The sequence below is a fragment of the Sorex araneus genome, chromosome 10 (genome assembly GCF_027595985.1).
Source record: "Sorex araneus isolate mSorAra2 chromosome 10, mSorAra2.pri, whole genome shotgun sequence".
NCBI classification, from domain to species: domain Eukaryota; kingdom Metazoa; phylum Chordata; class Mammalia; order Eulipotyphla; family Soricidae; genus Sorex; species Sorex araneus.
In genome coordinates this window covers 53,455,276-53,478,322 of record NC_073311.1, presented here as the reverse complement: position 1 = coordinate 53,478,322, position 23,047 = coordinate 53,455,276, and the positions used below count along the sequence as shown (strand labels likewise).

The following is a 23,047-nucleotide window of genomic DNA, read 5'->3' as shown; positions in this document are numbered from 1 at the left end:
TGGCGGGGTCCTGCCGGGTGCCAGGAGAGGTCCTGGCCATGTCGTTCCTAAGTGTAGAGTCAAAGCGGTGCGCAGGCTGCAGCTCACAGCGCCAGGGGTGTGTGGGGTCAGTAGGTGTGGGCGACGGTCACCCCCGCTATGAAGCCGGGGGAGTTCCCAGGAGGCCAGGCGGTGCCAGGGCGCCCTGAGAAAACCGCGCAGGTGCCGGGTACGTGGGGGCCCTGGGGCTGGCTAGGCCTGGCACTCGCCCTGCAGCCCCCCGCCGCCCCCGCCTTCCTCTCCTCAGTCCAAGGTTCCTTGAGGACTCAAGGCGCTTCTCTCTCGGCCAATCAGAAGCCGCCGCCCACCCGAAGGGGCTCTGGGTGGGGAGCCGAGCAGAGCAGCCAGGGGCCGCAGCCCCCCTGCTCTCACCCCTCTTCACAGGGTCCCCAGGAAGAGGGGCGGGGGGGGGGCTGCAGGGAAACGCCCCGCCCCTCCTCTGGGGGTGCCTCTCTGCAGCTCCCAGGACGCCCCTGCTCACCCCGCGGGCACCCGCTTGCTGCCTTGGGGAAGGAGGAAACCAAATTACCTAGGGCCAACCCGGCGCAGTGTGGGACTGCGGCCAGCAGGGACACTAATTGTTCTTCGAATTAGCCTAATTACTAGAAGGCTATTTTGCTTTGAAAAGAAAAAGTTGGCATGGGGGAGGGGTGGGAGAGGGGAAGAGGGCGAGGGCGCAACTAGCTGTACTGTTACACTGCACTGTAGCACTGTTGTTCATGGATTTGCTTGAGCGGGCACCAGTAACGTCTCCATTGTGAGAATTGTTACTGTTTTTGGCATATCGAATACGCCATGGGTAGCTTGCCAGGCTCTGATACTCTCGTTAGCTTGCCGGGCTTTCCGAGAGGGACAAAGAAATCGAACCTGGGTCAGCCGAAGGCAAGACTAACACTCTACCTGCTGTGCTATCGCTCCAGCCCAGCTGTTCTATTACAGGGATAAAGAGAGCCACACGGCCACTGGGTTAGATTCCAGCTAAGTAAGTTTAGGAATCAGTTTCTTAGAACCCCTAACTGCCTGCCAATAACTGCGAATTATCCCCCACCTGCTTGTTTTTAATAAGATTCGGACCCCGACTCGGGAAGGCCTCTGCTCAGTCTCACGCTCCCGCCCCGCCCCCCCCCCCCCCACACACAGAGACGTGAAACAGACAACTGGAGATCTCTCTGGTGAAGATCTTTTATTTTCATAAAAATATAATTATACAACGCTCTTCACATAAAGAAAAATTCCTTCAATGCCCCCCAAATACGATGTGGGTTCTTAGACATCTTCCTCTTTTAAAACTAAGTATGCCATTGATAATATGCAACTGATTTCTTGTGAAATATAGCGCTTCTGTTTTTCGATTTTCTTTGCCCTCATTTGAACTAAAGTAAGTCCAGTTTAAAGCTGTACTTTTTGTAGTGAGCCAAATCAATTCTATCATAATTCAAAGATGACAGGTAAAATGCTAGATGATGATACTGCTAAGTACTGTCAGTGAGCTGGTAAACAGTGATATACGTTTGCTGCAGTCAGATTCTGATTCAGACACCTAAAGATCTGAGATAAAATAGGAGAACGACTTCAAAATTATATCCTAAAATTATATCAATTATACCCTAAGACCTGACTTGGTCAAACTTATTCTGTATTAGATTCAGTTCTCTAATATACAGCAGATCTGTGCTAAATTAGTAACACAATGTGGCAGTCTAAATACACAACTCTATTTCCCCCCTTGCCTTTCTTTGGGGGGAGAAAAAAGAAAAAAAAAAAACACATTGCTGTTTACTCAAGAAAGTGAGGGAAACAGCCGGATCCAAGGGGTTCTCGGCCCACGGCCTGCTGTTCCCCGCGGCCTGTGAGAGCGAGCGGCCGGGGGAGAGAGACAGGCGCCCGCGGCTTGAACCAGGGACATTCATTAACAGGCTTCGTGTGGCCCCAGCGTGAGGCCGCACGAGGCCCAGAGCGCTCCCAACAGTCCTTTCTCGAGACCCAGGAGCTGCCTCGCGGCTGGGTCTACTCCCGAATACGGGAACAAGCTCCCAGCCCCCGTGACTCCCTTTCCCTCAGAATTGCACACCCTCGGCCTGAGGATAAAGTCACTGTTGTGCTAACAGAGATAACGGGCGTGGGGGGAACTCAAAGGGCTCTTGTCACAGAACGTGGGGAGCAGAGAAGCAGCCCTTGGGCACAGAGACGGCCCCCGGGGGAGCCACGTCCATCTCGGAATGTTGGGTTTGAGAACAACTCAGGGTGGGGGGCGGGGGGTGCAGGATGCAAAGGGGACCGGACAGAGCAACACAGAGGAAGTCTTGGGCTGTTCTGCACAGTGAAAAGTAGACGTCTGGGGAGCCCAGGTGGCCTACACATACCCAGTACAGCCTTCAACACTGTCTCGGGGAAACACGTGCGGAAGGCCTGAGCAGCCCCGAGCTCAGCGCCCCGCATCTGTGACCCCAAGGGGAGGCGTTAAATCCCCCTGGAGCCCCAGACACGGGGGGGGGGGGGGGGGGGGGTGGCGGGCTAGTGGTTTGTCAGTAGTCACACGGGGCTCCAGGCGAGAGGCCGGGAGCCACGCGGCCTGAGGCGCTTCCCTCAACCGCGGGAGAGCGCCTGGCCCCAGAGGAGGCGAAAGGACTTCGTCCTCGCAACTGTGGTCCCTCTCGAGGCCACCCCCTGGCCGCCACAAGGCCCCCTGAGGCTGCCAGTGTGGAACAGAGCAGACTCTGTTTGGGTGCCAAAGCAAAGGTTTGGCTTCTTCCTCTCCCAAAACAATGACAATGGAGCAGCCACAGAGAATGAGACTCCTGACCCACCTCCAAGAAAGAGCGGAGAGGGGCGGGGTGGGGGCGGGGGGGTAAGGAAGGGGCTTGGCTCTGCCCGCAGGGACCCCATCGGGACTCCATTTCTCGCCAGGTAGAGTGAGGTGGCGGGGGGAGGGGGGAAGGCGAGGTGACAGGGGCCACTGCAGAGAATGGCTCCACCCTGCGTGCAGACCCCCCTGCCTCCCTCCCACATGGGGGGGGGGGTGCCCAGCACCTGCCCCGGGAAGGAGGCGGCCTTCTGCTCGCAGCGGCCAGCCCAGCCCAGCAGCAATTTATGCCTCATTTGGTTCCAGACCTCTCCGGGCAGAAACTCAATCTCAGCAGCTAGATTCATCCTGTTTTCTGGAGGGAAAAACTCTCCAGCAGTTGAGTACATGAGGAAACGTGTGCGAACATTCAGCCTGCCTGCGGACAGACAGACACAAGCGGACGCCGGAAACCCAGACCGCTGGGCCGGCAAAGGTGACGCGTGCTCCTGAAATGCCTTACAGGTGACTTCTCGCTTAAAAATAAAATATGCCGAATCATTCTGGAAGGAGGGCTTAGGCCCTGGCAGCCTTTTAAGAGATCGTTTGGGAAGACAGCGACACAAGTTTTAGCTAGAGGCTGTCTGCAGGGTTTTCCTGATGGATTCTGTTAACATGTGCATTTTTTTTTTAAACAGGCATATCATATGGACTATAAAAATAGAAATGTATATATTTGAAATACATAGTCACAGCTTATGCTGGAATGGCTCACCGGAGAAATCATGGTTCATGCAGAAAACAAACATTACTCAAGTAAGTCTAAAGAGAGGAAAAAAAAAAAACAAAAAAGATTAGGTCCATGAAGGCTGGGAGCCCGGAGGCAGCCGCCTCCTACCGTTCTCTGCCGGGGCGGCTGAGCCCGCGCACAGACACATACAATCACATGGGTCACGTGGGAGGAATAGAAATGAACCGAGAGAGCAGTGTGGCGTTTGGGTGCGAAAACACAGCCTTCACCTTTCTTCCTACCCCCCGGTTTCAAGCACTGCAACATTCAATGCCGCGAGCGTCACGGCCGGGCCGGCAGCCCCAAGGGCCGTCGGTTTTCTGCGTGCGGACGCCGGGGCTCTGCCGGGAGCTGTGGGTGGAGGAGCCGAGCGGCAGGGTGAGGGAGCCGGCCGCGCCATCTCGCCCGCTCGCCGGTCAGAGGAACTGAGGCCGGGCCTGGGTCCCTGGCCCGTCACCGTCCACGCTCTTCACCCTGAAAACAGACCAAAGCGCCCACCGTGAGACTGTCCCTCCTTGTGGCTCCGCCCCTGACTCTGGGAATGGAGTCAGTGGAGCACAGTGAAGCCCAGTGACCCTGAACCTGAGGCGGCTACTCCCGGCCCGCGGCTCCGTGTCTGTACGCAGGGTGTTCTTTGTGTTTCTCTGTCTGGGGGCCGCACCAGGCAGTGCTCAGGCTTACTCCTGGTTCTACTCAGGGATCACGCCTGGCGGGTTCGAGGGACCGTACAGGGTGCAGGGGATTGAACCCGGGTATGCCGCAAGCAAGGCAAGTTTCCTACCCGCTGTACTAGCTCTCTGGCCCTACTTACTAAGCGATTCTTAAGTCCAGAGGGGAGGAAAATGAAGAGGTTTGCATTTCCTCGGCAGTTTAACTAAGCCGAAGGCAAACATTATCTTATTTAAAAAAAATAAAAGGAGTCAACCTTTCAACTCCATACAGTTTTTGCGTGTGTGTGTGTGTGTGTGTGTGTGTGTGTGTGTGTGAATCAAAAGATCTATCAAAAGAATGAAGACACTGGGGCCAGAGAGCACAGCAAGTGGGGCACTGGCCTTGGACACAGTCACTCAGAGCCCCAGAAGCTCCCCCGAGCCACACCAGGAGGGACCCTGAGAAGAGGCAGGAGTAAGCCTGGAGCACTGTTGGGCATGGTGCGAAAGCAAAAACACAGAAACAAAACCAGAGCGGGGGGGGGGGGGGGAGGGAGAGAGGGAGAAAGGGAGAGAGAGAGAGGGAGGGAGAGAGAGAGAGAGAGAGGGAGAGAAGGCGACCTAATGAATGGGAGAACTATCATGATAAACATGTCACTGTCACTGTCATCCCGCTGCTCATCAATTTGCTCGAGTGGGCACCAGTAACGTCTCCATTGTGAACTTGTTGTTACTGTTTTTGGCATATAGAATACTCCACGGGGAGCTTGCCAGGCTCTGCCGTGTGGGCGGGATGCTCTCGGTAGCTTGCTGGGCTCTCCAAGGGAGGCGGAAGAATCGAACCCAGGTCGGCCTCGTGCAAGGTGAATGCCCTACCCTCTGCGCTATCGCTCCAGCCCCCTCAATATCCAGAATCTATAACTTATAACTGACATTTCAACAGCAAAATGAAACAATCCATTTTACAACAGAAGGTCCCCAAGTGGGTGATCCCACCCATGTGCATTTCGAGGGGAGCCTGCCACCACCCCAGCAGGCAGCAGTAGCTTCGGGTCAAACTGGAGGGGGAATCTATTTCTACTGGGCCTGTGTGTCCCCTTAAAGAACCATTTTCCAGGGGTCACTGAGTGGCGTGTCTGCCAAAGCCAGGGAGGTGGGAGGGAGCGGCAAAGAAGCTTGGGAACCTCTGCCTTCAAACATGGAAAAGACACTGAGACAGATACTTCTCTGAAAAAGGTAACACAGACAGCCACACAACACAGAGGACAGGAAGCACCACGTCAGGGCCCAGCAGGCAAAGCCACCCAAATCCTTCACCCACCCTGGGGCTGGACTCTCCAGGCAAGGGAGAGAGTCGGGGGTGCGGCCGCGTCCGTAAGGAACGGAGGGCCTGACCCCAGGTGCGGACGCCGTGCGGGCCTCACCCCATTCCCACGAAACACCCAGAGCAGCTCAGATTCATCCAGGCAGGGCCGGACATGAACCATCCGGGAGGGTGGGACGGGGGGGGGGGGTGGCGTGCTGTGACCGCACAGAATATTTCTGACTTGTTGCTTTGAACTCCTTAATATTTGGGGTCTGTTGCTGCTGTTGTTCTTTGCGGGTGACATACAGCAGTTCTGGGGGTGGGGGGCCATCCTGAAGTGACCCCTGGCAGTGCCACGGGGGGCCGTATGTGTACGGGGGTTCAGCCAGGGCCAGCTCTTTATCCCCGGGGCCGTCTCTCAGGCCCTAACATGGTGAATTCCCTGCCCACATGAACCTCCCGAGGCGGGAAGAGAGCGTCTCAACAGGGCGTGTCAGAATGGCGCCCAGGGGAAGGAAGATGTGACCACACATCTGGGACCTGAGCCCGAACCGGCAGCACAGAGGGCAGTGTGGTCTGGTAACAAAGAACACTGGCGGAATACTTACGACAAATCTAAGTGAATGACAGGCAGGCCTTTGCAAGATGCATATACAAATACAAGAAATTGCTACTAGCAGCAAGTAGAAAAGTGGATCCGATTCATGGCGTAAATCTACTCAAATACGATAGTGTGTGCATGCGTGTGTTTGTGGCTCTTTACAGAGCCCGTGTGAAGTGCATTTCCAGATCCCGAATGCAATTTCCCTTATAAGCCTTATTTCGTGTCACTGCAAGCGCCGCGCAGGGTGGATCACCTTGCCGCGCGTGTCACTGAGGACCAGCCTGTCTTCTCGGTGTCAAGCCCCTGGTTCCCATCTCTCAGGAGGGGTTTGACAAAGGACAGCAACACTTGCTACGGCGCACCGGGCCGGAGGGAGACAGGACAAGGGCTAGGGCGTGGGCCGAGAGCGCAGCTGACCTCAGTTCCATCACAGGCACCCCAGAGGGCCCCCTGAGCCCCACCGGGACGGAGGCCTGAACACAGAGCCAGGAGTCAGCCCTGAGCACTGCCGGGTGTGGCCTCAACATGCCCCCCACCCCACCGCCCCCCAGCACAGAGCCGAGGGAAGGGGCGGGCGGGAGCCAGGGGCTGCACTCACAGCTGCTGTGCGCGTCCGTCTTGCCGGCCTTCGCGTGCCGGCTGGCGCTCTGCTGCGGCTTGGGCGGCTCGTCCAGCACGAGCAGAGTCTGGATCTCAGACGGGATCTTGCCCTGGTCCATGGCGACGCACCACTGCTTGTACTGGAACACGGAGAGCAGGTTGAGGAGACTCCCGAGGCCAGAGTCCAGGGGGTTCTCGGGGACCGGGGCCCTGGACAGAGCGCCCCGACTGCCCTCCAGGTGGGAAGACAGCCGTCCCCGCATTTGGAAGCCACACATCCCCCCACCCCCTGCCTCACCCTAGGGGGCTCCTGAGCACGCCAAAAGCCCCCTCTGGCTAAAGGGCTCCCTGCAGGGTAGCCACTAATCAGAACACATCTTTTTTTTTTTTTGCTAATTATTTCCACTCCCCCAAGTACATTCTTTTGCGATTTCCTTTCTGCTGTTCATCAACGTTCACCAGGTAGGGCACCAGCGAGCTGACTGCTCTAGATAAGAGTTTCTCGCCCTTCCCCAACACTGCTTCCTTCCGGGAGCCCCTCTTGGCCGGCCCCCCTTGTCTCATGCCCTGGCCCCCGTCCCATTTATGCCATTTTCACCCGTGACCCCCTTGGGCTCTCTCGGGGGCCCACAGCAGGTCACGAGGCTCCTGGCTGGGACACGCTTCTCTAGACCTTGGGGACAAACAAGGACACTTCAGTTTAAAGGTGACATATATTCTCCGTGGTTTACACGGCAAAGATGAGAAATAATCCATAGATTCAGTACGCATCCAAAATCCACCGGACAGTGGGTACACAGAGCTCGTCTGAAAATCGGAGGAGGCCTGTCCTAGTTCTGTAAAATTGTGTCTTCCTTCTCAGAGCTCATGGTAACAGGGTTTCAATTGTTTTTTACAGAGTGTTCCAGGAGACTATACGCCCCACAATCTGAATGGGTGATCAATGTTTGAATACAAACGGGATCACACTATACACTGCTAGGTACCATTCATCCTTTTTCAAGTGCCAATATGTTAGCCAAGTGTGTTATGCAATGTATGCACTGTAGCACTGTCGTCCTGTCCCGCTGTTCATCGATTTGCTTGAGCGGGCACCAGTAACGTCTCCATTGTGAGATTTGTTGTTACTGTTTTTGGCATATCCAATACACCACGGGTAGATTGCCAGGCTCTGCTGTGCGGGCGGGATACTCTTGGTAGCTTGCTAGGCTCTCAGAGAGGGACAGAGGAATCGAACCCAGGCCAGCTGCATGCAAGGCAAACGCCCTACCCGCTGTGCTATCGCTCCAATCCGTATTCACTGTATAATACATAAGAGAATCATGTAGTACTATTCATTTCAGGGGGCGTGGGGGAGGCCAGGGTCCACTCTGACAGTCCTTGGCCTGGCTGTGCCTGCCTGAAGAGTCCACTTACTCCTGCGGGAAACAATCCCTCAGGATGGTATCGTGTACATTTTGCTCCCAACAGCCGTGTGAAAATGTGCATTCGCCTAAACGCCCATTTGCACTCATTGCCACGTGTCAGCCGGCTCGTGGAAAGTGGGGATTTCGTGTTTTATGGCCTGTTTCTGCAGTGCCAGGCAATAAACCGGGTCCCGCTCGACCCGGGGCCCGCCCCGAGCCTGGGCTTTACGGCTCGCTCCGGCCCTGACTTACCATTTCCAATTCTTCTCGGAGCCCGCAGATGGCCGTCTCCCGGCTGGACACCAGCTCCTCCAGGTACTGGTACCGGAGCTTCTTCCTGGCCCGGCACTCCCGGGCACTCTGCCGGCTCCTCTCCAGCTTGGCCTTCAGGTCGATTTTGGCCGGCTTGCGGCCGCGCTTCCCCGGCTTCTTCACTTTGCCCCCGACCACCTTCAGCGAGAAAGAACAGCCGTTGGGCTCTCTGAGCTCTGCGCTTAGGGAGGTGGCTATGGACGCCTGTTCGTGAAGAGAACATGGACAGCACTAAGTACGTGAAGCTCAGGGTGCCAGGAAGCACAATCCCATGCAGTGTCGTGCGAGACTCATGAGTTTGTAGGGGCTGTGGCCGGCCGCGCTCTGGGACATGTGGCTCAGGGCCTCGGGACATGAGATGCCTGTCCTGGCCCCTGGGGCCACAGCCTCCACTCCCAAGGAGACGGAAATCATTGCCTTTCCTTTTTTATTCTTTCTTTTGAAATTTAACCTTAATTCAACTGTTTTCATTTGAAATTCTACCATTTTTTTTAATTCAATCTTTTATTTTTTTGTTTTTGTTTTGAAATTTAATCTTTTAATTTTTTATTAGTTTTTTTGATATGTTTGATGCCATGAAGATGAGAAGAAATTAAGTTTTCCTTATACCTTTTATCATACACCTTAAAGCATTTAATAGTAAACATGAACCATAATATACCTGGCTTTTAAAAAAAGACTGCACTAAGGGCTGGAGCGATAGCACAGCGGGTAGGGCGTTTGCCTTGCACGCAGCCGACCCGGGTTCGATTCCCAGCATCCCATATGGTCCCCTGAGCACTGCCAGGAGTAATTCCTGAGTGCAGAGCCAGGAGTGACCCCTGTGCATCACCAGGTATGACCCAAAAAGCAAAAAAAAGAAAGAATGAAAGAAAGAAAAAAAAACCATACTCATAATTTTAAGTTTAGCATGGTTTCAAAAGTGCTAGAGAAAACACTAGACGCTAGAAAAAATTGAATAGAAGAAGGACGTTTATAATAAGCCAATGATGGCAGGGTGGGCAGCTCCGAGGGCTGGCGTGCACGCTCTGCACGTGGGGTCCCGGGCTCAGTCCCTAGGACCAGACGGTCCCCTGAGCACCACTGAGGGCACAGGCTCAAGCACCACGCTGGCTGGGAGTAGCACCACGCCGGCCTGGCCCCAAAACCAAGTCAGTGAAAAACTCTTGGACAACAGCACCTTCTTCTCATCTGTATTTAAAATGGTTTTTAAATGCTTACAGTTAACAACAATATAAATGAGTGTGTGTGTGTGTGTGTGTGTGTGTGTGTGTGTATGTGTATGTGTGTGTCTAGTAATCTGGCTGTAAATTCCCTTTTCAAAGCTGGAGAGCCCAAAGGAACACACAGGAAGTCCCGGAATCTTCTGGATAATTCTCTCCCGCCTTCGGAAGCCTGTAATTATAACTCTGTCTGTCTCAGCCGGGCTCCACCTGGGGTCAGGAGACATGTCTTCAATGGCCCTGTTATTCAGCTGCCTGTGGAGGCACAGCTTTTGGGTAACTGGCAAAGAAAATTAATCTTCATTGTTTTGCTTTGGAATTTCCCCAAATTCTTATACAATAGGAGTAAAGCTGATGAATTTTGAACCTGAACTTATACATCAGCTAAATGTCCTTTAGTCACTCGGAAAGGCAGGGAACATTTTTCTAATAAACAAGTTGTTAGGGAAAATACTTTTGGAACTCTTTTTTACCAGGCGCTGTCCTTACTAGCCGGAAGCAGGGTTTGTGCAAGGGGCGGACCCAGGGAGTACACTCAAGGCCCCCCAGAGCGTTGGAGGGCTGCCTCTGTGCCCTTAGAGAAGGTTTGGGGGGTTGCTGGTTGGCTTTTTTCTGAAAAGGGGGATGGAAGGTCAAAAAGGTGTGGGGAATATGTCATTTTGGCCTCCTATCTTCCTTGGCAGAACAAGGGTCAAGTGCAGTACAGGACTCTTCAGCTTCCAAGCACATGACTGCCCACTTCCCAGTAAAGTCTCCTCCCGAAACCAGCCTGCAAGATTACAGACACTATTGGGGGCTGGAGTGATAGCACAGCGGGTTAGGGCGTTTGCCTTGCGCGTGGCCGACCCAGGTTCGAATCCCAGCATCCCATATGGTCCCCTGAGCACTGCCAGGGGTGATTCCTGAGTGCCTGAGCTCACCCCTGTGCATCGCCGGGTGTGACCCAAAAAAAAAAAAAGCAAAAAAAAAGATTACAGACACTATCACTTCAGCATAACAAAAGGGATTACTACTGAGGATTTAAAGCAATTGCAAATAAAAGCGGAAGATGCAAACATTTACAAAACTCTGGTCAAACCACTAGGGGAAAAACTATCAGATGGGACTGGAGCAATAATGCACAGCGGGTAGGGTATTTGCCTTGCACGGGCCGACTGGGTTCGATTCCCAGCATCCCATATGGTCCCCTGAGCACTGCCAGGAGTAACTCCTGAGTGCAAAGTCAGGAGGTAAGCCCTGTGCATTGCCCGGTGTGACCCAAAAAGAAAAAAAAAACCTATCAGATGCCTTCCCAGGTCCCATGACTGAAAGAGTGGCCACCTTCCTTTGTCTCCCAAACACTGACTCCTGCCTTTGCAGCCCCACTCGTACCCTCCACGGACCCTCACGGTCTGGCCGAGACCCCCACACCGAGGGACGCTGGAGAAGACACCATCTTGGCTCAGAGCCGAGGCGCAAACAAGCATCTCTGAGGTGGCCCGAGGTGGCGGCACATTCTCCAGGAAGGATCTCGCGGAGCTCACTCGCCCCACTCCCAGTGCCTGTTCTCTAACAGGGTCAGACTCGAGTCAGGAAACTTGCCCCAGAGCCAAACCTTTGATTCTGCTGCCGTAGAATGACCAGAGCATCCGAATATTACCTCGGGCTAAAATTTAAATTACACATAGATCCTATCAGCTGTACAACTGAAACATTATGAAATCACCCTATGTTAAAACAAAGCACATTGGCTATGATTACAGTTTTGATTTATTATTTTTTTTTGGGGGGGAGACTTGAGGCCACACCCAGAAATGCTCCGGGGCTACTTGGACTCTGCACTCAGGAATCACTCCTGGCGGTGCTTGGGGGACCATATGGGGTTCCAGGGATCGAACCCGGGTCAGCTGTGTGCAAGGGACGCTCCCTACCCACTGTACTATCGCACCAGCCCCCTACTGCAGTTTAAAAGCAATGTTTTTGTAGCAGTAACTCCTGTCAATCATGAAATCAATAGTGATTGCATACATTCTTCGTGTTGTAAAATGAGTCACCAATCACACGGCACTCTTACACAACACCGGCACTGCTGCTTCTAATTAATTCAGGGTGGCTACTCGCAGCAGCCAGCAAGAGAACACAGCGTACTTCACAGACTTCACTGGTTTCTGGAATAAACTGAGCGCGGTCACAAAATCAGAAGAGTTAAAAACTCTTTGCTTAGTTTTTATGGTAGCAAAATATTGAGATTGGATCTATCTTATCCCGCTCTCCCTTTCTCTACTAGCACGGCACAGTCCACGAAGGCAGGTTTCTGGCGGTTCCTGTCACCGCCTATAAAGATGGTACTGGAGACTTGGTGGCACCTCTCCTCTAGCTTAGTCTTCCCCAGTAATGGACCCAAGTGTTTGCGTCTGGTGCCAGCTCCCATCTGATAAATGCGCCAGCGGTCCAGACCCAAGAGGCTCCCAGGGTCGGGAAGCCTGTGCTGTCTGGAGGGAAAGGGGGCTGCCCGCACGGAGGCGGGCACACAAGCTGGCTTCGCGATGTAGTTCGCCGAGACAGAGACACGGGGTGCCGGGGAGGGGAAGTTCATCAGAAACTGGGAACCAGAAACTGAAAATTAAACTCACAAATTCCTTAAATATCTCGGGGCCAAAAAGCCACTCTTAGCAACGTTTCACAAAGTTCTCACGGACGCAGTGATAACCGCATTGCCCCTTGCACTGCCCCCTGCCCTCTCCTCCAGCCTCTCCTGGGCGGCGGCACAGAGATGGGCTTAGAGGGAAGTACTGACTCCGGGCTAGAGAACCGGCCAGAGCGCCGGAGCGAGTGCGCGGCCAGAGGCGGCCGGGGTCCTACCGCACCAAGCACCGCTGGGAAGGCGGAACAGCAAGTTCTGGCAGGGCCGACACAAACACACGTAGGGAAAGGACCCCCAGTCAGTCTCCTCCTGTTCTAAAATTCGATTTCTGTTGACAAAGAGCCCCATGAAAATTTATTTACTTGGGGTGCAGCAGAAGGGGTGTGTGTGTGTGTGTGTGTGTGTGTGTGTGTGTGTGTGTGTGGCGGGGGTTGCCTGCCCTCCCCCACCCTGGTGGTCGGATTCAGGGGACCATGCAGTACCAAGAATTCATGCCGGATCACTTGCATGTACAGCACACACACAGCCTTTCAGGCTGTCTCCTCAAACACATGTAAATTTGAATAGCTGTTTTTAGAAACGGGTAATTCTCTTTGTTTGTTTGGTTTTTTTTGGGGGGTGGCTATACCTGGTGCTCTTACTCCTGGTGGTGCTCAGGGGACCACATAGGATGCTGTGTATCGAACCCGTGTTGGCCACATGCAAGGCCAGTGCGCTACCCACTGTACTGTGCCTACAGTCCCTAGGAAAGAGCAATGTTGGGGGCCAGAGCCATGGCACAGTGGGCAGGGCAGCTGCCTGGCATGCGGCCAAGCTGAGTTTGATCCCCAGCACCCAGAAGACCTCGAGTGAGCCCCAGCAGGAGTGATCCTTGAGCACAGAACCAGGAGTAAGACCTGAGCACCACTGAGGGAGGCCCCTGTCCACGTATTATTATTTTTAAAAATTTGGGCCATACCCGGGGGTCCTCAGGGTTTAGTCCTGGCTCTGTACCCAAGAATCACTCCTGGAGGTGGTGGGGACCCGATGGGCTGCCGGGAGTCCAACATGGCGTGGCCACGCACAACGCAAGCGTCCTGTCTGCTGTACTGTCTCTCGGCCCTTGATTTTTAACTTTCCACAGAGGGGCTGGAGCGATAGCACAGCGGGTAGGGCGTTTGCCTTGCATGAGGCCGACCCGGGTTCAATCCCTGGCATCCCATATGGTCTCCCAAGCACTACCAGGAGTAATTCCTGAGTGCAAAGCCAGGAGTAACCCCTGAGCATTGCTGGGTATGACCCAAAAAGCAAAAAAAAAAAAAAAAAAAACAAAAAAAACTTTCCACAGAGATCTTATTTCACTTGGGTAGGCTACTAAAAATTAGATTTCAGGGGCTGGAGAGATAGCACAGCGGGTAGGGCGTTTGCCTTGCACGCGGCCGACCCGGGTTCAAATCCCAGCATCCCATATCGTCCCCTGAGCATGGCCAGGGGTAATTCCTGAGTGCAGAGCCAGGAGTAACCCCTGTGCATCGCCAGGTGTGACCCAAAAAGAAAAAAAAAAAACCAAAAAACAAACAAACAAAAAAACAAAATAAAAATTAGATTTCAGTAGGGATCTTAAGGTAGGTCTGTCTTCATTATATTTTTTTAAATGTTAGTTTGTTATATGCAAATAAGAGCAAAGTTCCTACTTTTCCATTAAGCCTCTGTTTTTAATGCTTCCTCCTTTGAGACAAATAGGCTAGAGGTCATTATTTTTAGAAAGGGAGCACTGGAATGTGTCATATAATTCTAACTTGGCATGGCTAGTTAGTAAATTCAAAAGAAAAAAAAAACAGCTAAGCATTCCTAAGTAACAGGTCAAAGATGGAATCACAAGGAAAACACGAGTGACAAAACACTGTTACACGCAGCTGAAGAGCACTCGGAGGAAGCTACAAATACTACATTAAAGGGAATAAGATTTAAATAAAAACGCAAACTTCCCACCTGAAGAAACTAGGAAGAGAAGAAGAGCAAACTAGAAACTGGAGATGAAATGAATAAAATTCCTCAAGACACAAAGGAGCCAAAATGAGTTGTGCTTCTACCCTAGAAAAACCGGGCGATTGGCAAATATACTACTCAGAGCGGCATCCGAGAGAGCGAAGTGCTCTGGAAGAAATTTAGCAAAAGAACACGAGGCATGTGCATTGAGAACCACACAGCATCACTGCAAGATTAAACGGAAGCTCAAAGAATAAGAGAAAGGGCCTCCCTGGTAGTGCCCAGACGGCTCTGCCTTGTTCAAAGCGCAAATTCTCTCCATATTCACCTGCACATTCAACCATTCAACACCAGCCTCGCAAAATCACAGACGTCCTGCAAAATCGACAAGAAGACCCTTGAATACAGATGGAGATACAAAGGATCCAAAGCAATCTTCGTGTGTGTGTGTGTGTGTGTGTGTGTGTGTGTGTGTTAGAGGACTCATAATCTCTCATTTCAAAACGTATTAGAAAGCTACTTGGGGGTCTGGTGCTGCCAGCAGGTCAACCTGTACCTGTGGGGCGACTGCATCAGCAGCCTGGTGGTGCCTTCAGACTTCCAGATATCCCCAAATTGCTGCTGTGCCTTTGACCAGACCCCAACTTGGGGCCAAGTTTACCAAGAAATTAAATGGCCAAAAGTTAGGCATGTGGGAGACACAACCACAAACCACCTCCGGCTCAGCTATATAAGCTCAAAGCCCGCCCCTCTCGGAGAGCCTGGCAAGCTACTGAGGATATCCCGCCCATACGGCAGAGCCTGGCAAGCTCCACATGACATATTCGATATGCCAAAAACTGCAACAACAACGTGCTCTTCATGTTCCTGGAGCTAGCAGACACCACTGGGCTATACTAGCATGCAACAGGAATGAATGGAGACGTTACTGGCACCTGCTAGAGCCATCAATGAGCAACGGGATGACAGTGATACAGTGATTAGAAAGCTACAGAAATCAGGTACTGGGACATATGAATCAATGGAAGAGAACTGAGAAAGCCAAAAATATGTCTTTACACTGATTTTCAACAAAACGCTGAAAGAGCGGAAATAGGGAAAGGACAGCCTTGTCCCTCGGGTGCCGTGGGAGGCAGGTGCACTCAGCTGGGTACAGTGAGGCACGGAGCACCCAAGGAGCAGAGAACAAAAACCAAAGCTTTGATGCAACAAAAGAAACTCCCCCATATCAAAAAGGAAACCTAGCAATTAGGAGATTATTTGCACATCATACATCCAACAAAGGAATGATATCCAAAATAAAGAACTCACTCAGCTTATTTTTTTTTAAAGCAAAAAGCAAAAATTCCAAGCAAAGCAATGATAAAATACAAGCAAAAGAAGTCTGGAGAGGGGCCGGAGAGACAGTGCAGCAGGTAAGGCACTTGCCCTGCACGCTATTCACCTGGGCTCCACTCCCAGTATCCCATCTGGTTCCCCGAGCACCGCCAGGAGTGATCCCCGAGTGCAGAGCCAGGAGTAACCCTTGAGCATCAACGGGTGCGGCCCCCAAACCAGAAACGACAACAAAGACTGGAGAGCTAGGACAGGATTTGTGGCGTTTGCCTGGCTCAGGGGGACCCCCGCCCCAACCCTGGAAACCTGTCTGGTCCCCCAGTACCACCAGGAGTAAGTCCTGAGCACCACCAGGTCTGCCCCTGAAACCAAAATCAGACAGAAAACGAGCCGAAGACCCGAAGGGACACATGTCCGGTGAGGACAGGCCGATGGTGCGAAGGCGTGTGGAGAGACCCTCAACGCACGTACAGGCAAGGAAGCGTCAGTCAGAACGACAATGAGGCCAGCCCACACCTGTGAGGAGGGCCTGCACCCACAGGGCTGGAGGAAAAGGCGCAGGTGCTCTGTGGGGGGAGGGAACTGGGAATCCCTGCAGCACTAGGGAGAATAGCACACCCCTTAAAAACACACTACAAATGAAAGTACCACACACCTCCTAGTGATAACCCAACACCCCTCGTGATAGCCACGCCTCGGGATGTGAAAACACAAACTAAAAACGCTACTTGCACCCGTATGTGCAAGGCAGCATCACTCAGTAGCCCGAACGTGGCCCAGCCTATATGCCCAGCGGCCGGGTGACTGGATCAAGGACTCCAAGGGCCGGAGAGTGGGGACCGGGGTTCTGGCGCCTGCCCTGGCTGTGACCGACCCTGCCTGGGTCCCCAGTGCCATCAGGAGTGGGAGCGAGGGGCCACGCGCTCAGCCACTGAGCCGTCTCTCTGGCCACGCTGCGCTCAACAATTCAAAACAATGCCTGGTCTTAGTCTACGATCTCCAGGCTAAACCAGCCATTCCGGACAGAGGCGGAATGAACAAAACCACCTGGAAACCTCTCTCTGCCTCCCCCCAGCGCGCGGAGCACAGTCCCGGCCCGAAGCCCCCCAGTCTCTGCCCTGGTGGTCTCCCGTCTGCAGCCCTTGTGGGAACAGCTGGCTTTGGGGTCTGCCCAGACAATCCAGGATGAACCCCTCCTCTCCCAATTCTTGAGCCGGCCTCGTCTCCTTCACGTATGAGGCCATAATTCACTCTTTTCCAGGGACTATTCCCTCATACGCGGCGTTACTGCCTGGTTCCAGGGATGAGGATGCGGAGGTACTCTCAGGTACTTAGCCAGTACATCCAGACTCTCCCTCGCCAAGTCAGCCTCGTCATCCCCAGGAGAGACCTCCCGGCCCAGGGGTGCGTTTCTCCCTCTGCTCCCCGCCTCGGCCCCCTTCCATCCAAGAGGACAAATACGATGCTAGTCTATGACAGGACCCCTCCGTCCCGCTCCTTTCTCTCCAAAGCTCTCACCCATACTCTGCCCATAGTCGTTTGTCTTCTTCAAGTTTCTGGAACACACAGGAGCTAGCTCACTGCATCTGTGCTACACGGCTTGTTTGGTTTGGGTGGTGTCGCATGCTTTGTTTCTCTCCCCTCCAAATAGTGGGAGCCCCTTAGGGTCAACACTGTATTTTCTACTCTGCAACCTGGCCCAGTGGGGCTGGAGGGATAGCCCAGTGGATTGGGCCCTTGCCTCCGTGTGGTTGAAACAGGCCCAATTCCGGGCGCCACATGTGGTCTTGAGCATGGCCAGGAGTGCGCCCTGAGCACAGATCCAGGAGGGAGCCCCAACCACAGCCGGGTGTGGCCCCAACCCTCAACCTCCCCCACGGAAAAGAAATCACATGAAAAAAAAACCTAATACTATTTTTTTTTTTTTGCTTTTTTTTGGGTCACAGCCGGTGATGCACAGGGGTCACTCCTGGCTCATGCACTCGGGAATTACTCCTGGCGGTGCTCAGGGGACCATATGGGATGCTGGGATTCGAACCCAGGTTGGCCGCGTGCAAGGCAAATGCCCTACCCGCTGTGCTATCGCTCCAGCCCCAAAACCTAATACTATTTTGAAATACATCTAAGTTGTTATCATGGATAACGACTTACAGAGGTTGTAAAAATACTTGGTAAAGGGATATGAAGTCTGAAAAACTGACCAAGAACTCTGATCATTAAAACCCCTTTTGTAACATCCTATAGTCTAATTCTCAGAGCAAATCCTAAATGCTTCTCAAGCTGTTAAGCAGAGGACGGTCGCCTTCACCAAGTGACTGCAGCACTGGCCCCCAGGGGGCAACTGAGCAGAGAGCCCGGCTCGCTTCCTACCCAACACCCCTTCAGCAGCTCTCTCCCATCAGTCCCAGACGTCAGAGCCAGGGAGGGGCCCGCTTTAAAGACAATACAAGCAGCTGCACTTTTTTTTTTTTTTCCTTTTGGGTCACACCCTGCGATGCACAGGGGCTACTCCTGGCTCATGCACTCAGAAATTACTCCTGGCGGTGCTTGGGGGACCATATGGGATGCTGGGAATCGAACCCAGGTCGGCCTCGTGCAAGGCTAACGCCCTACCTGGTGTGTGATTGCTCCAGCCCCAGCTGCACTTTTTTTCTTAATTGTTGTTTTGTTTTGGGGTCACACCCGGCGGTGCTCAGGGGCTACTCCTGGCTCTGCACTCAGGGATCACTCCTGGTGGTGCTTGGGGAACCATATGGGATGCCAGGGATCGAACCCAGGTTGGCCTCGTGAAGGCAAACGCCCTCCGTGCTGGACCAACACTCCGGCCCCAGAGCTGCGCTTTCATCTGGTGCCCTGGTCCCCGAGACCCTCACAGCTCTGCCCCAGGGGCTGTGTTTCCCACATCTTCAGAGAAAGGCTGATCACGTTTTCCTGCTGCTAACCGTCCTGCCAGTTTTTCTAGTCAACAGAGGAAACAAATTTTGCAGGAGATAAAGTGAAAGAAGATGAAGATGAGAAGGTCGACACCTCCCTCCTTTGGAGTTATTATTACTTGACATTATAGTATAAAAATTTTTTTTCTTGCAGTTCCGGGGATCAAACCCAGGACCTCACACACGCAGGTATGGCCTCTGCCACTGAGTCACGTCCCTGGTCCCGGCTAGTTCACCTACATGTCACAGTCCATATGTTTTAGCAACGCCCAGAACTAGTAAATAGCTCGCCTGGCATGGCTAGGTCTGTCCTCAGTGTTTTTTGTTTTTTTTTTGGGGTCACACCCGGCGATGCACAGGGGTTACTCCTGGCTCTTCACTCAGGAATTACCCCTGGCGGTGCTCAGGGGACCATATGGGATGCTGGGATTAGAACCCGGGTCGGCCGCGTGCAAGGCAAACGCCCTCCCCGCTGTGCTATCGCTCCAGCCCCCCTCAGTGTTTGTTTTTTTTTCCCTCAAACCCTACATTTCAGCTTTGGTCTCTGTCACTTGGTCACTGTCCCTTGCTAGGTTCCTATACAGTTTTTCCAAGTCCAGTACCTGCTTTTTCACTACTTACTGCACGTAACCATTTTTTTTCGGGGGGGGGTATGTGATGGAGCCCCCTTTCCCTCTCTGAAACGCTCTCCTTTCTCAGTCTCACACTACCGAACCACTGAGGACGGAGCTTGTGTTCCCTGGTGCCGTGTCCTTGCCCTGTCCCACTGTAGGCAGAGCTAAGGGGGGCGGAGGGGGGCATGTCAGGCGTAAACGCAGCTGCAGATCAGTGGTTTTGAACCTTCACGCACCTGCGGGCCAGTGACTATAGACCACTCATTGGCCCGGGGTGAAGGGAACGAAAGTGAGTGTCCCGGACACCGACAGCACGATCTTTAGGACCCGAAAGTCAAGGCCAGGGGGAGAAGCATGAGAAGGACACGCTGAGCCCCAACTTGTGTATTTACGAGCCAGGGGCACCCCAATTTGGCCTTTTCAGAAAAGCGGTCAGTGCCCCATGGAAATCTGTCTTCTTAGAGCGAACAAACAAGCTGTCGCCAGCAGCATGCGAGGCTACTCTCTCCTGCTCCCCTGGGACATGCCAGCCAGCCCCTTTGCGGGAGGTGACACCCAGTGGGTGTGAAACAGCGCTGGGCTTGGACTGGAAGCTTTGCGGGCATGGTGTCCAGTCCTCATGCGAGCCAAAGATGCCACAGCCCGCAACCCCGCAGACCCCTGAGCTGCCCCCTGCTCTCCGCCCAGGCCGGCTTTGGGATGCCCCGTCTCTCCGCTCTTTCTCTTGGCTGCACGCTCTAGCTGGTCTGCTGAGTGGAACACGCTAATTCATGAAGCCCAGCGACATCAGAATTTTTTAAAAGGGGTCACACCCCGCGGAGCTGGGAGGCCGGTGTTCTCCCAGCCGCCGCACCATCTGCCTGACCCCTCGCGGGGCACCTGAGCGCAGCTCTGCCCCTGGCTCAGCGCTGTCCCCCTTCCCTCCTGCTGGACGCTGCATCGGGCACACGCTGAGATTCCCGGAGGCAGCGCTGTGGCCTGTTCCCATCGGGTCCAGGAGGCAGGATGTGGAAACGGCTTGGCCGACCCACTCACACCCCATAAGAAAACGATTCCGAATCCGATTGGTTGGAAAAGTCAGGCCTTCCCGGTCAGTATCCTGAGCGGCTCAGGCCAGTCCCACCTCTAACTGCTGCGCTGCCCGCTGCACCCTCCGGCCGTCCCCCGGCCTCACTGCCAACGTGCCATCTCTGTGCTCATGGGCACAGACCCCACACCAGCGTCACTCCAGAGGGGAGACGAGACCTGGCTCCTGCGTCCACGCAGGACGTGACGGGGAGAGTTGGGTCTTGTGTGTGAGTGTGCGGGGGGCCGAGGGGCACCGAGTGACCTGTGGGGTGTAGTGAGGGCAGGGCCCAGAGACGCCGGGACCGGGAGTGGCCACAGGGCTTCCCGAAGGCTCTTTCCCAAGGCTGATGAGGAAGAGAAGCCGGTGCTGCCGGCCACGGTATTTAAATATTACTCATCCACAGTAAACGATGACAAGGGCTCAAAGTGAAAGTAGGGTGCTTCACAGCGGCGCCCGCCATCCGCAGGCAGTGGAAACGGACATTCTGGTCCCTAATCATTAAGGTTTAACAAACGGCCTGTTTCTCAACACTCAGATAAACCACGAATTTCAAAGAAAGATTTGACTGCACTTTGCTTACTGGAAATGGGGGCTCGCCTCTCTCCCCCCCCCCCCACCGGCAACTAACTTCACTCACTCCTTCAGGCAAGTCAGTAACATGCGATCCATCCCTCCACTACAGTTTGCTCCTTTAAGATGTGATCTCTATGTGATTTTTTATGGGAAAGCAAAATAACCCTGAATCTTACATATTTTTCTTGGGCTTATTTGAGATGACTGAAGACTCTGAGAGACGTATGAAATGTTTCAGAGTTCTGAAAGACAAACATCTGACACGGACGTCCCAAACACTGACAATCTCAAGGAAATGAAAGAAAAAATGTAATTCAGCATCGTTACATAGCCAGGTCATTATTTTCTGGGGAAAATAATGAAGAGAGTTTCAGATCTAATTTTAAAAGTCAACACGGAAAGATTAACCTGGCAATCTCAATTATGGGAAATCATTTCCTTTTTTTTTTTTCCCCCCCTGGAACCGAGTCACTGGCGATCTGACCATCACTGGTCAGATGGCGGGAAAGGGACCTAAACAAAGGCAAAGGGTCCCCCAGGGGCCATGCCAGAAATTGTGGGAAGTAAATTCTCTGGAAAGTGGGCAAGGAGTGATTTTATTTTTTCATTAAAAAAAAAAAAAAGGGAAATTCTAGAAGTCTAATTCCTTTAAAAGGTCCAATTTGTAAGCAACCTAAAACGTCAATAAGTTATTCCTATACCCATTACACCTGGGTAGCTAAAGAGCACTGCAGTGACAGCCAAAAAGGCAGAAAAGCGGGTTCTGTATCGATCCAGTGACCCCACGGCGCGGACTGTCGCCTTGGAGAGCGGCAGGGGCCGGGCTAGGGAACAGGCGGCCGAACCAGAAGGAGTCCAGTCCCTAAGAGCAGTCTCGCTAGCCGAGGTCGGATTGCACACGCGGGCCGAGCAGCAACAGGAGCTCAGCGGAGCGTTCCAACCAACCACAGGAAAACAGCGCCGAGGGGGAGTGAACTGCTGATATGAATGGGGCATTGAGCGAGGGTGCCCGACGGAAGCGAGGGAGCGACTGGGGGGGCCCGGGGCAGGTCCAGGGGGGCACTCGCTAGCACCCCCACCACCTGGGAGGAGGGTGTGTGTGGGGGGGGAGGGCCGGGGGGCGGCCAGGCCGTGGCGAGGGGTCAGTGGTCCTTCTCTTCTCGGTCCGGAGCGCTGGGGAAAGCGGACAAACAGGCTCACCCCGGGGGGTGGGAAGGAGAGGGGAGGTGGCGGCGGCCCGGAGCACAGGGCGCCCCCCGCCCCCGGGCTCCTGGGTGGACGGGGGTACCACGGGGGCCACAAGTGGACGGGCGCGGGGATGTCTGGGGCAGGTGCTGCGGCGGTGCGGGGCGGCGGGACCCGCACTCAGCGGCAAGCAGGCGGCGGCGTGCCAGCCTCGGGACTTACCTTACTGTCATCCATCTCGGCGGGCAGGCCGGGGTGGCCGGGCGCGCCCTCCCCCTGCCCTGGCCCGGCCCCCGCCCCGGGGTGGGGGGGGTGGGGAGAAGGGGATGTGGTCCTGACTGCCTCCTCCTCTCGCCTAACCCTTGGCTTTGCCTGATGCCACCGTCACGGGGGCTGGGGACCCGCTCAGGAGTGGCAGAGCGGAGCCGGGAGGCGGCCCCGAACGCCTCCCCGGGCCGCCGCCGCCTCCTCCTCCCCGTCCATGACAGTCTCGGGGTGTGTTTACAGACGCCCTGGAGAGCCGCCCGGACGGCCGGGGTGGGCGGGGGCGCGGCACGCGGAATGGCCCCCGCGGCCGCCGTAGCCCCGCGGGCTGCTGGGGGTTGTAGTTTCGCTCCCCGCGGCGCCTGCGCGCCCGGCGCCCGCGAGAACTACAATGTCCACACGGCCTCGGCCGCGCGTCTGTTTTTCCTCCGGCCCGGCGCGCGCCGCGGAGGCGGGGCCTGGGGGAGGCGGGGCCCGGCGGGAGGCGAAGCTGCGATTGGCCCCGGGCGCGCGGCTTGCGGCGGCTGCGGAGCCGGCCCGGGGGGTGCGCGGGCGGCTGGGGATGCGCCTGGAGGGATGCGGGGCGCCCCTCGGAGGGGTGGGGGCCCGGGAAGGGACCGGGGGCACCCTTAAGTTGCAGAAAGCAGCCGAGAACGTAGCATAGTGCGGCTTCGGGGGCGAACGAGTCGCCGTTCCTCCCCAAGCGGCCAGGGCTACCGTATGGCTGACGATTGCTGGAACCAGGAAAAGCAGCTGTCCCTGGACCCCAGT

General features: G+C 54.5%; 1 protein-coding gene across 2 annotated transcripts; it reads right to left on the bottom strand.

Moving 5' to 3' along the window:
- Positions 1-1,207: 1,207 nt before the first annotated feature.
- Positions 1,208-22,555, bottom strand: CREBL2 (cAMP responsive element binding protein like 2). 2 transcript variants are annotated; one of them, XM_055118400.1, is made up of 4 exons: positions 22,235-22,555; positions 8,430-8,693; positions 6,770-6,911; positions 1,208-4,085 (listed from the first exon to the last, which is right to left on the bottom strand). In XM_055118400.1, exons 1-4 carry the CDS (start codon positions 22,247-22,249, stop codon positions 4,081-4,083), a joined length of 426 nt encoding a protein of 141 aa, XP_054974375.1. In that variant the 5' UTR covers positions 22,250-22,555; the 3' UTR covers positions 1,208-4,080. The 2 variants fall into 2 exon arrangements, with proteins under 2 accessions (XP_054974375.1, XP_054974376.1); XM_055118401.1 differs by having other exon boundaries at positions 8,430-8,627.
- Positions 22,556-23,047: the final 492 nt, after the last annotated feature.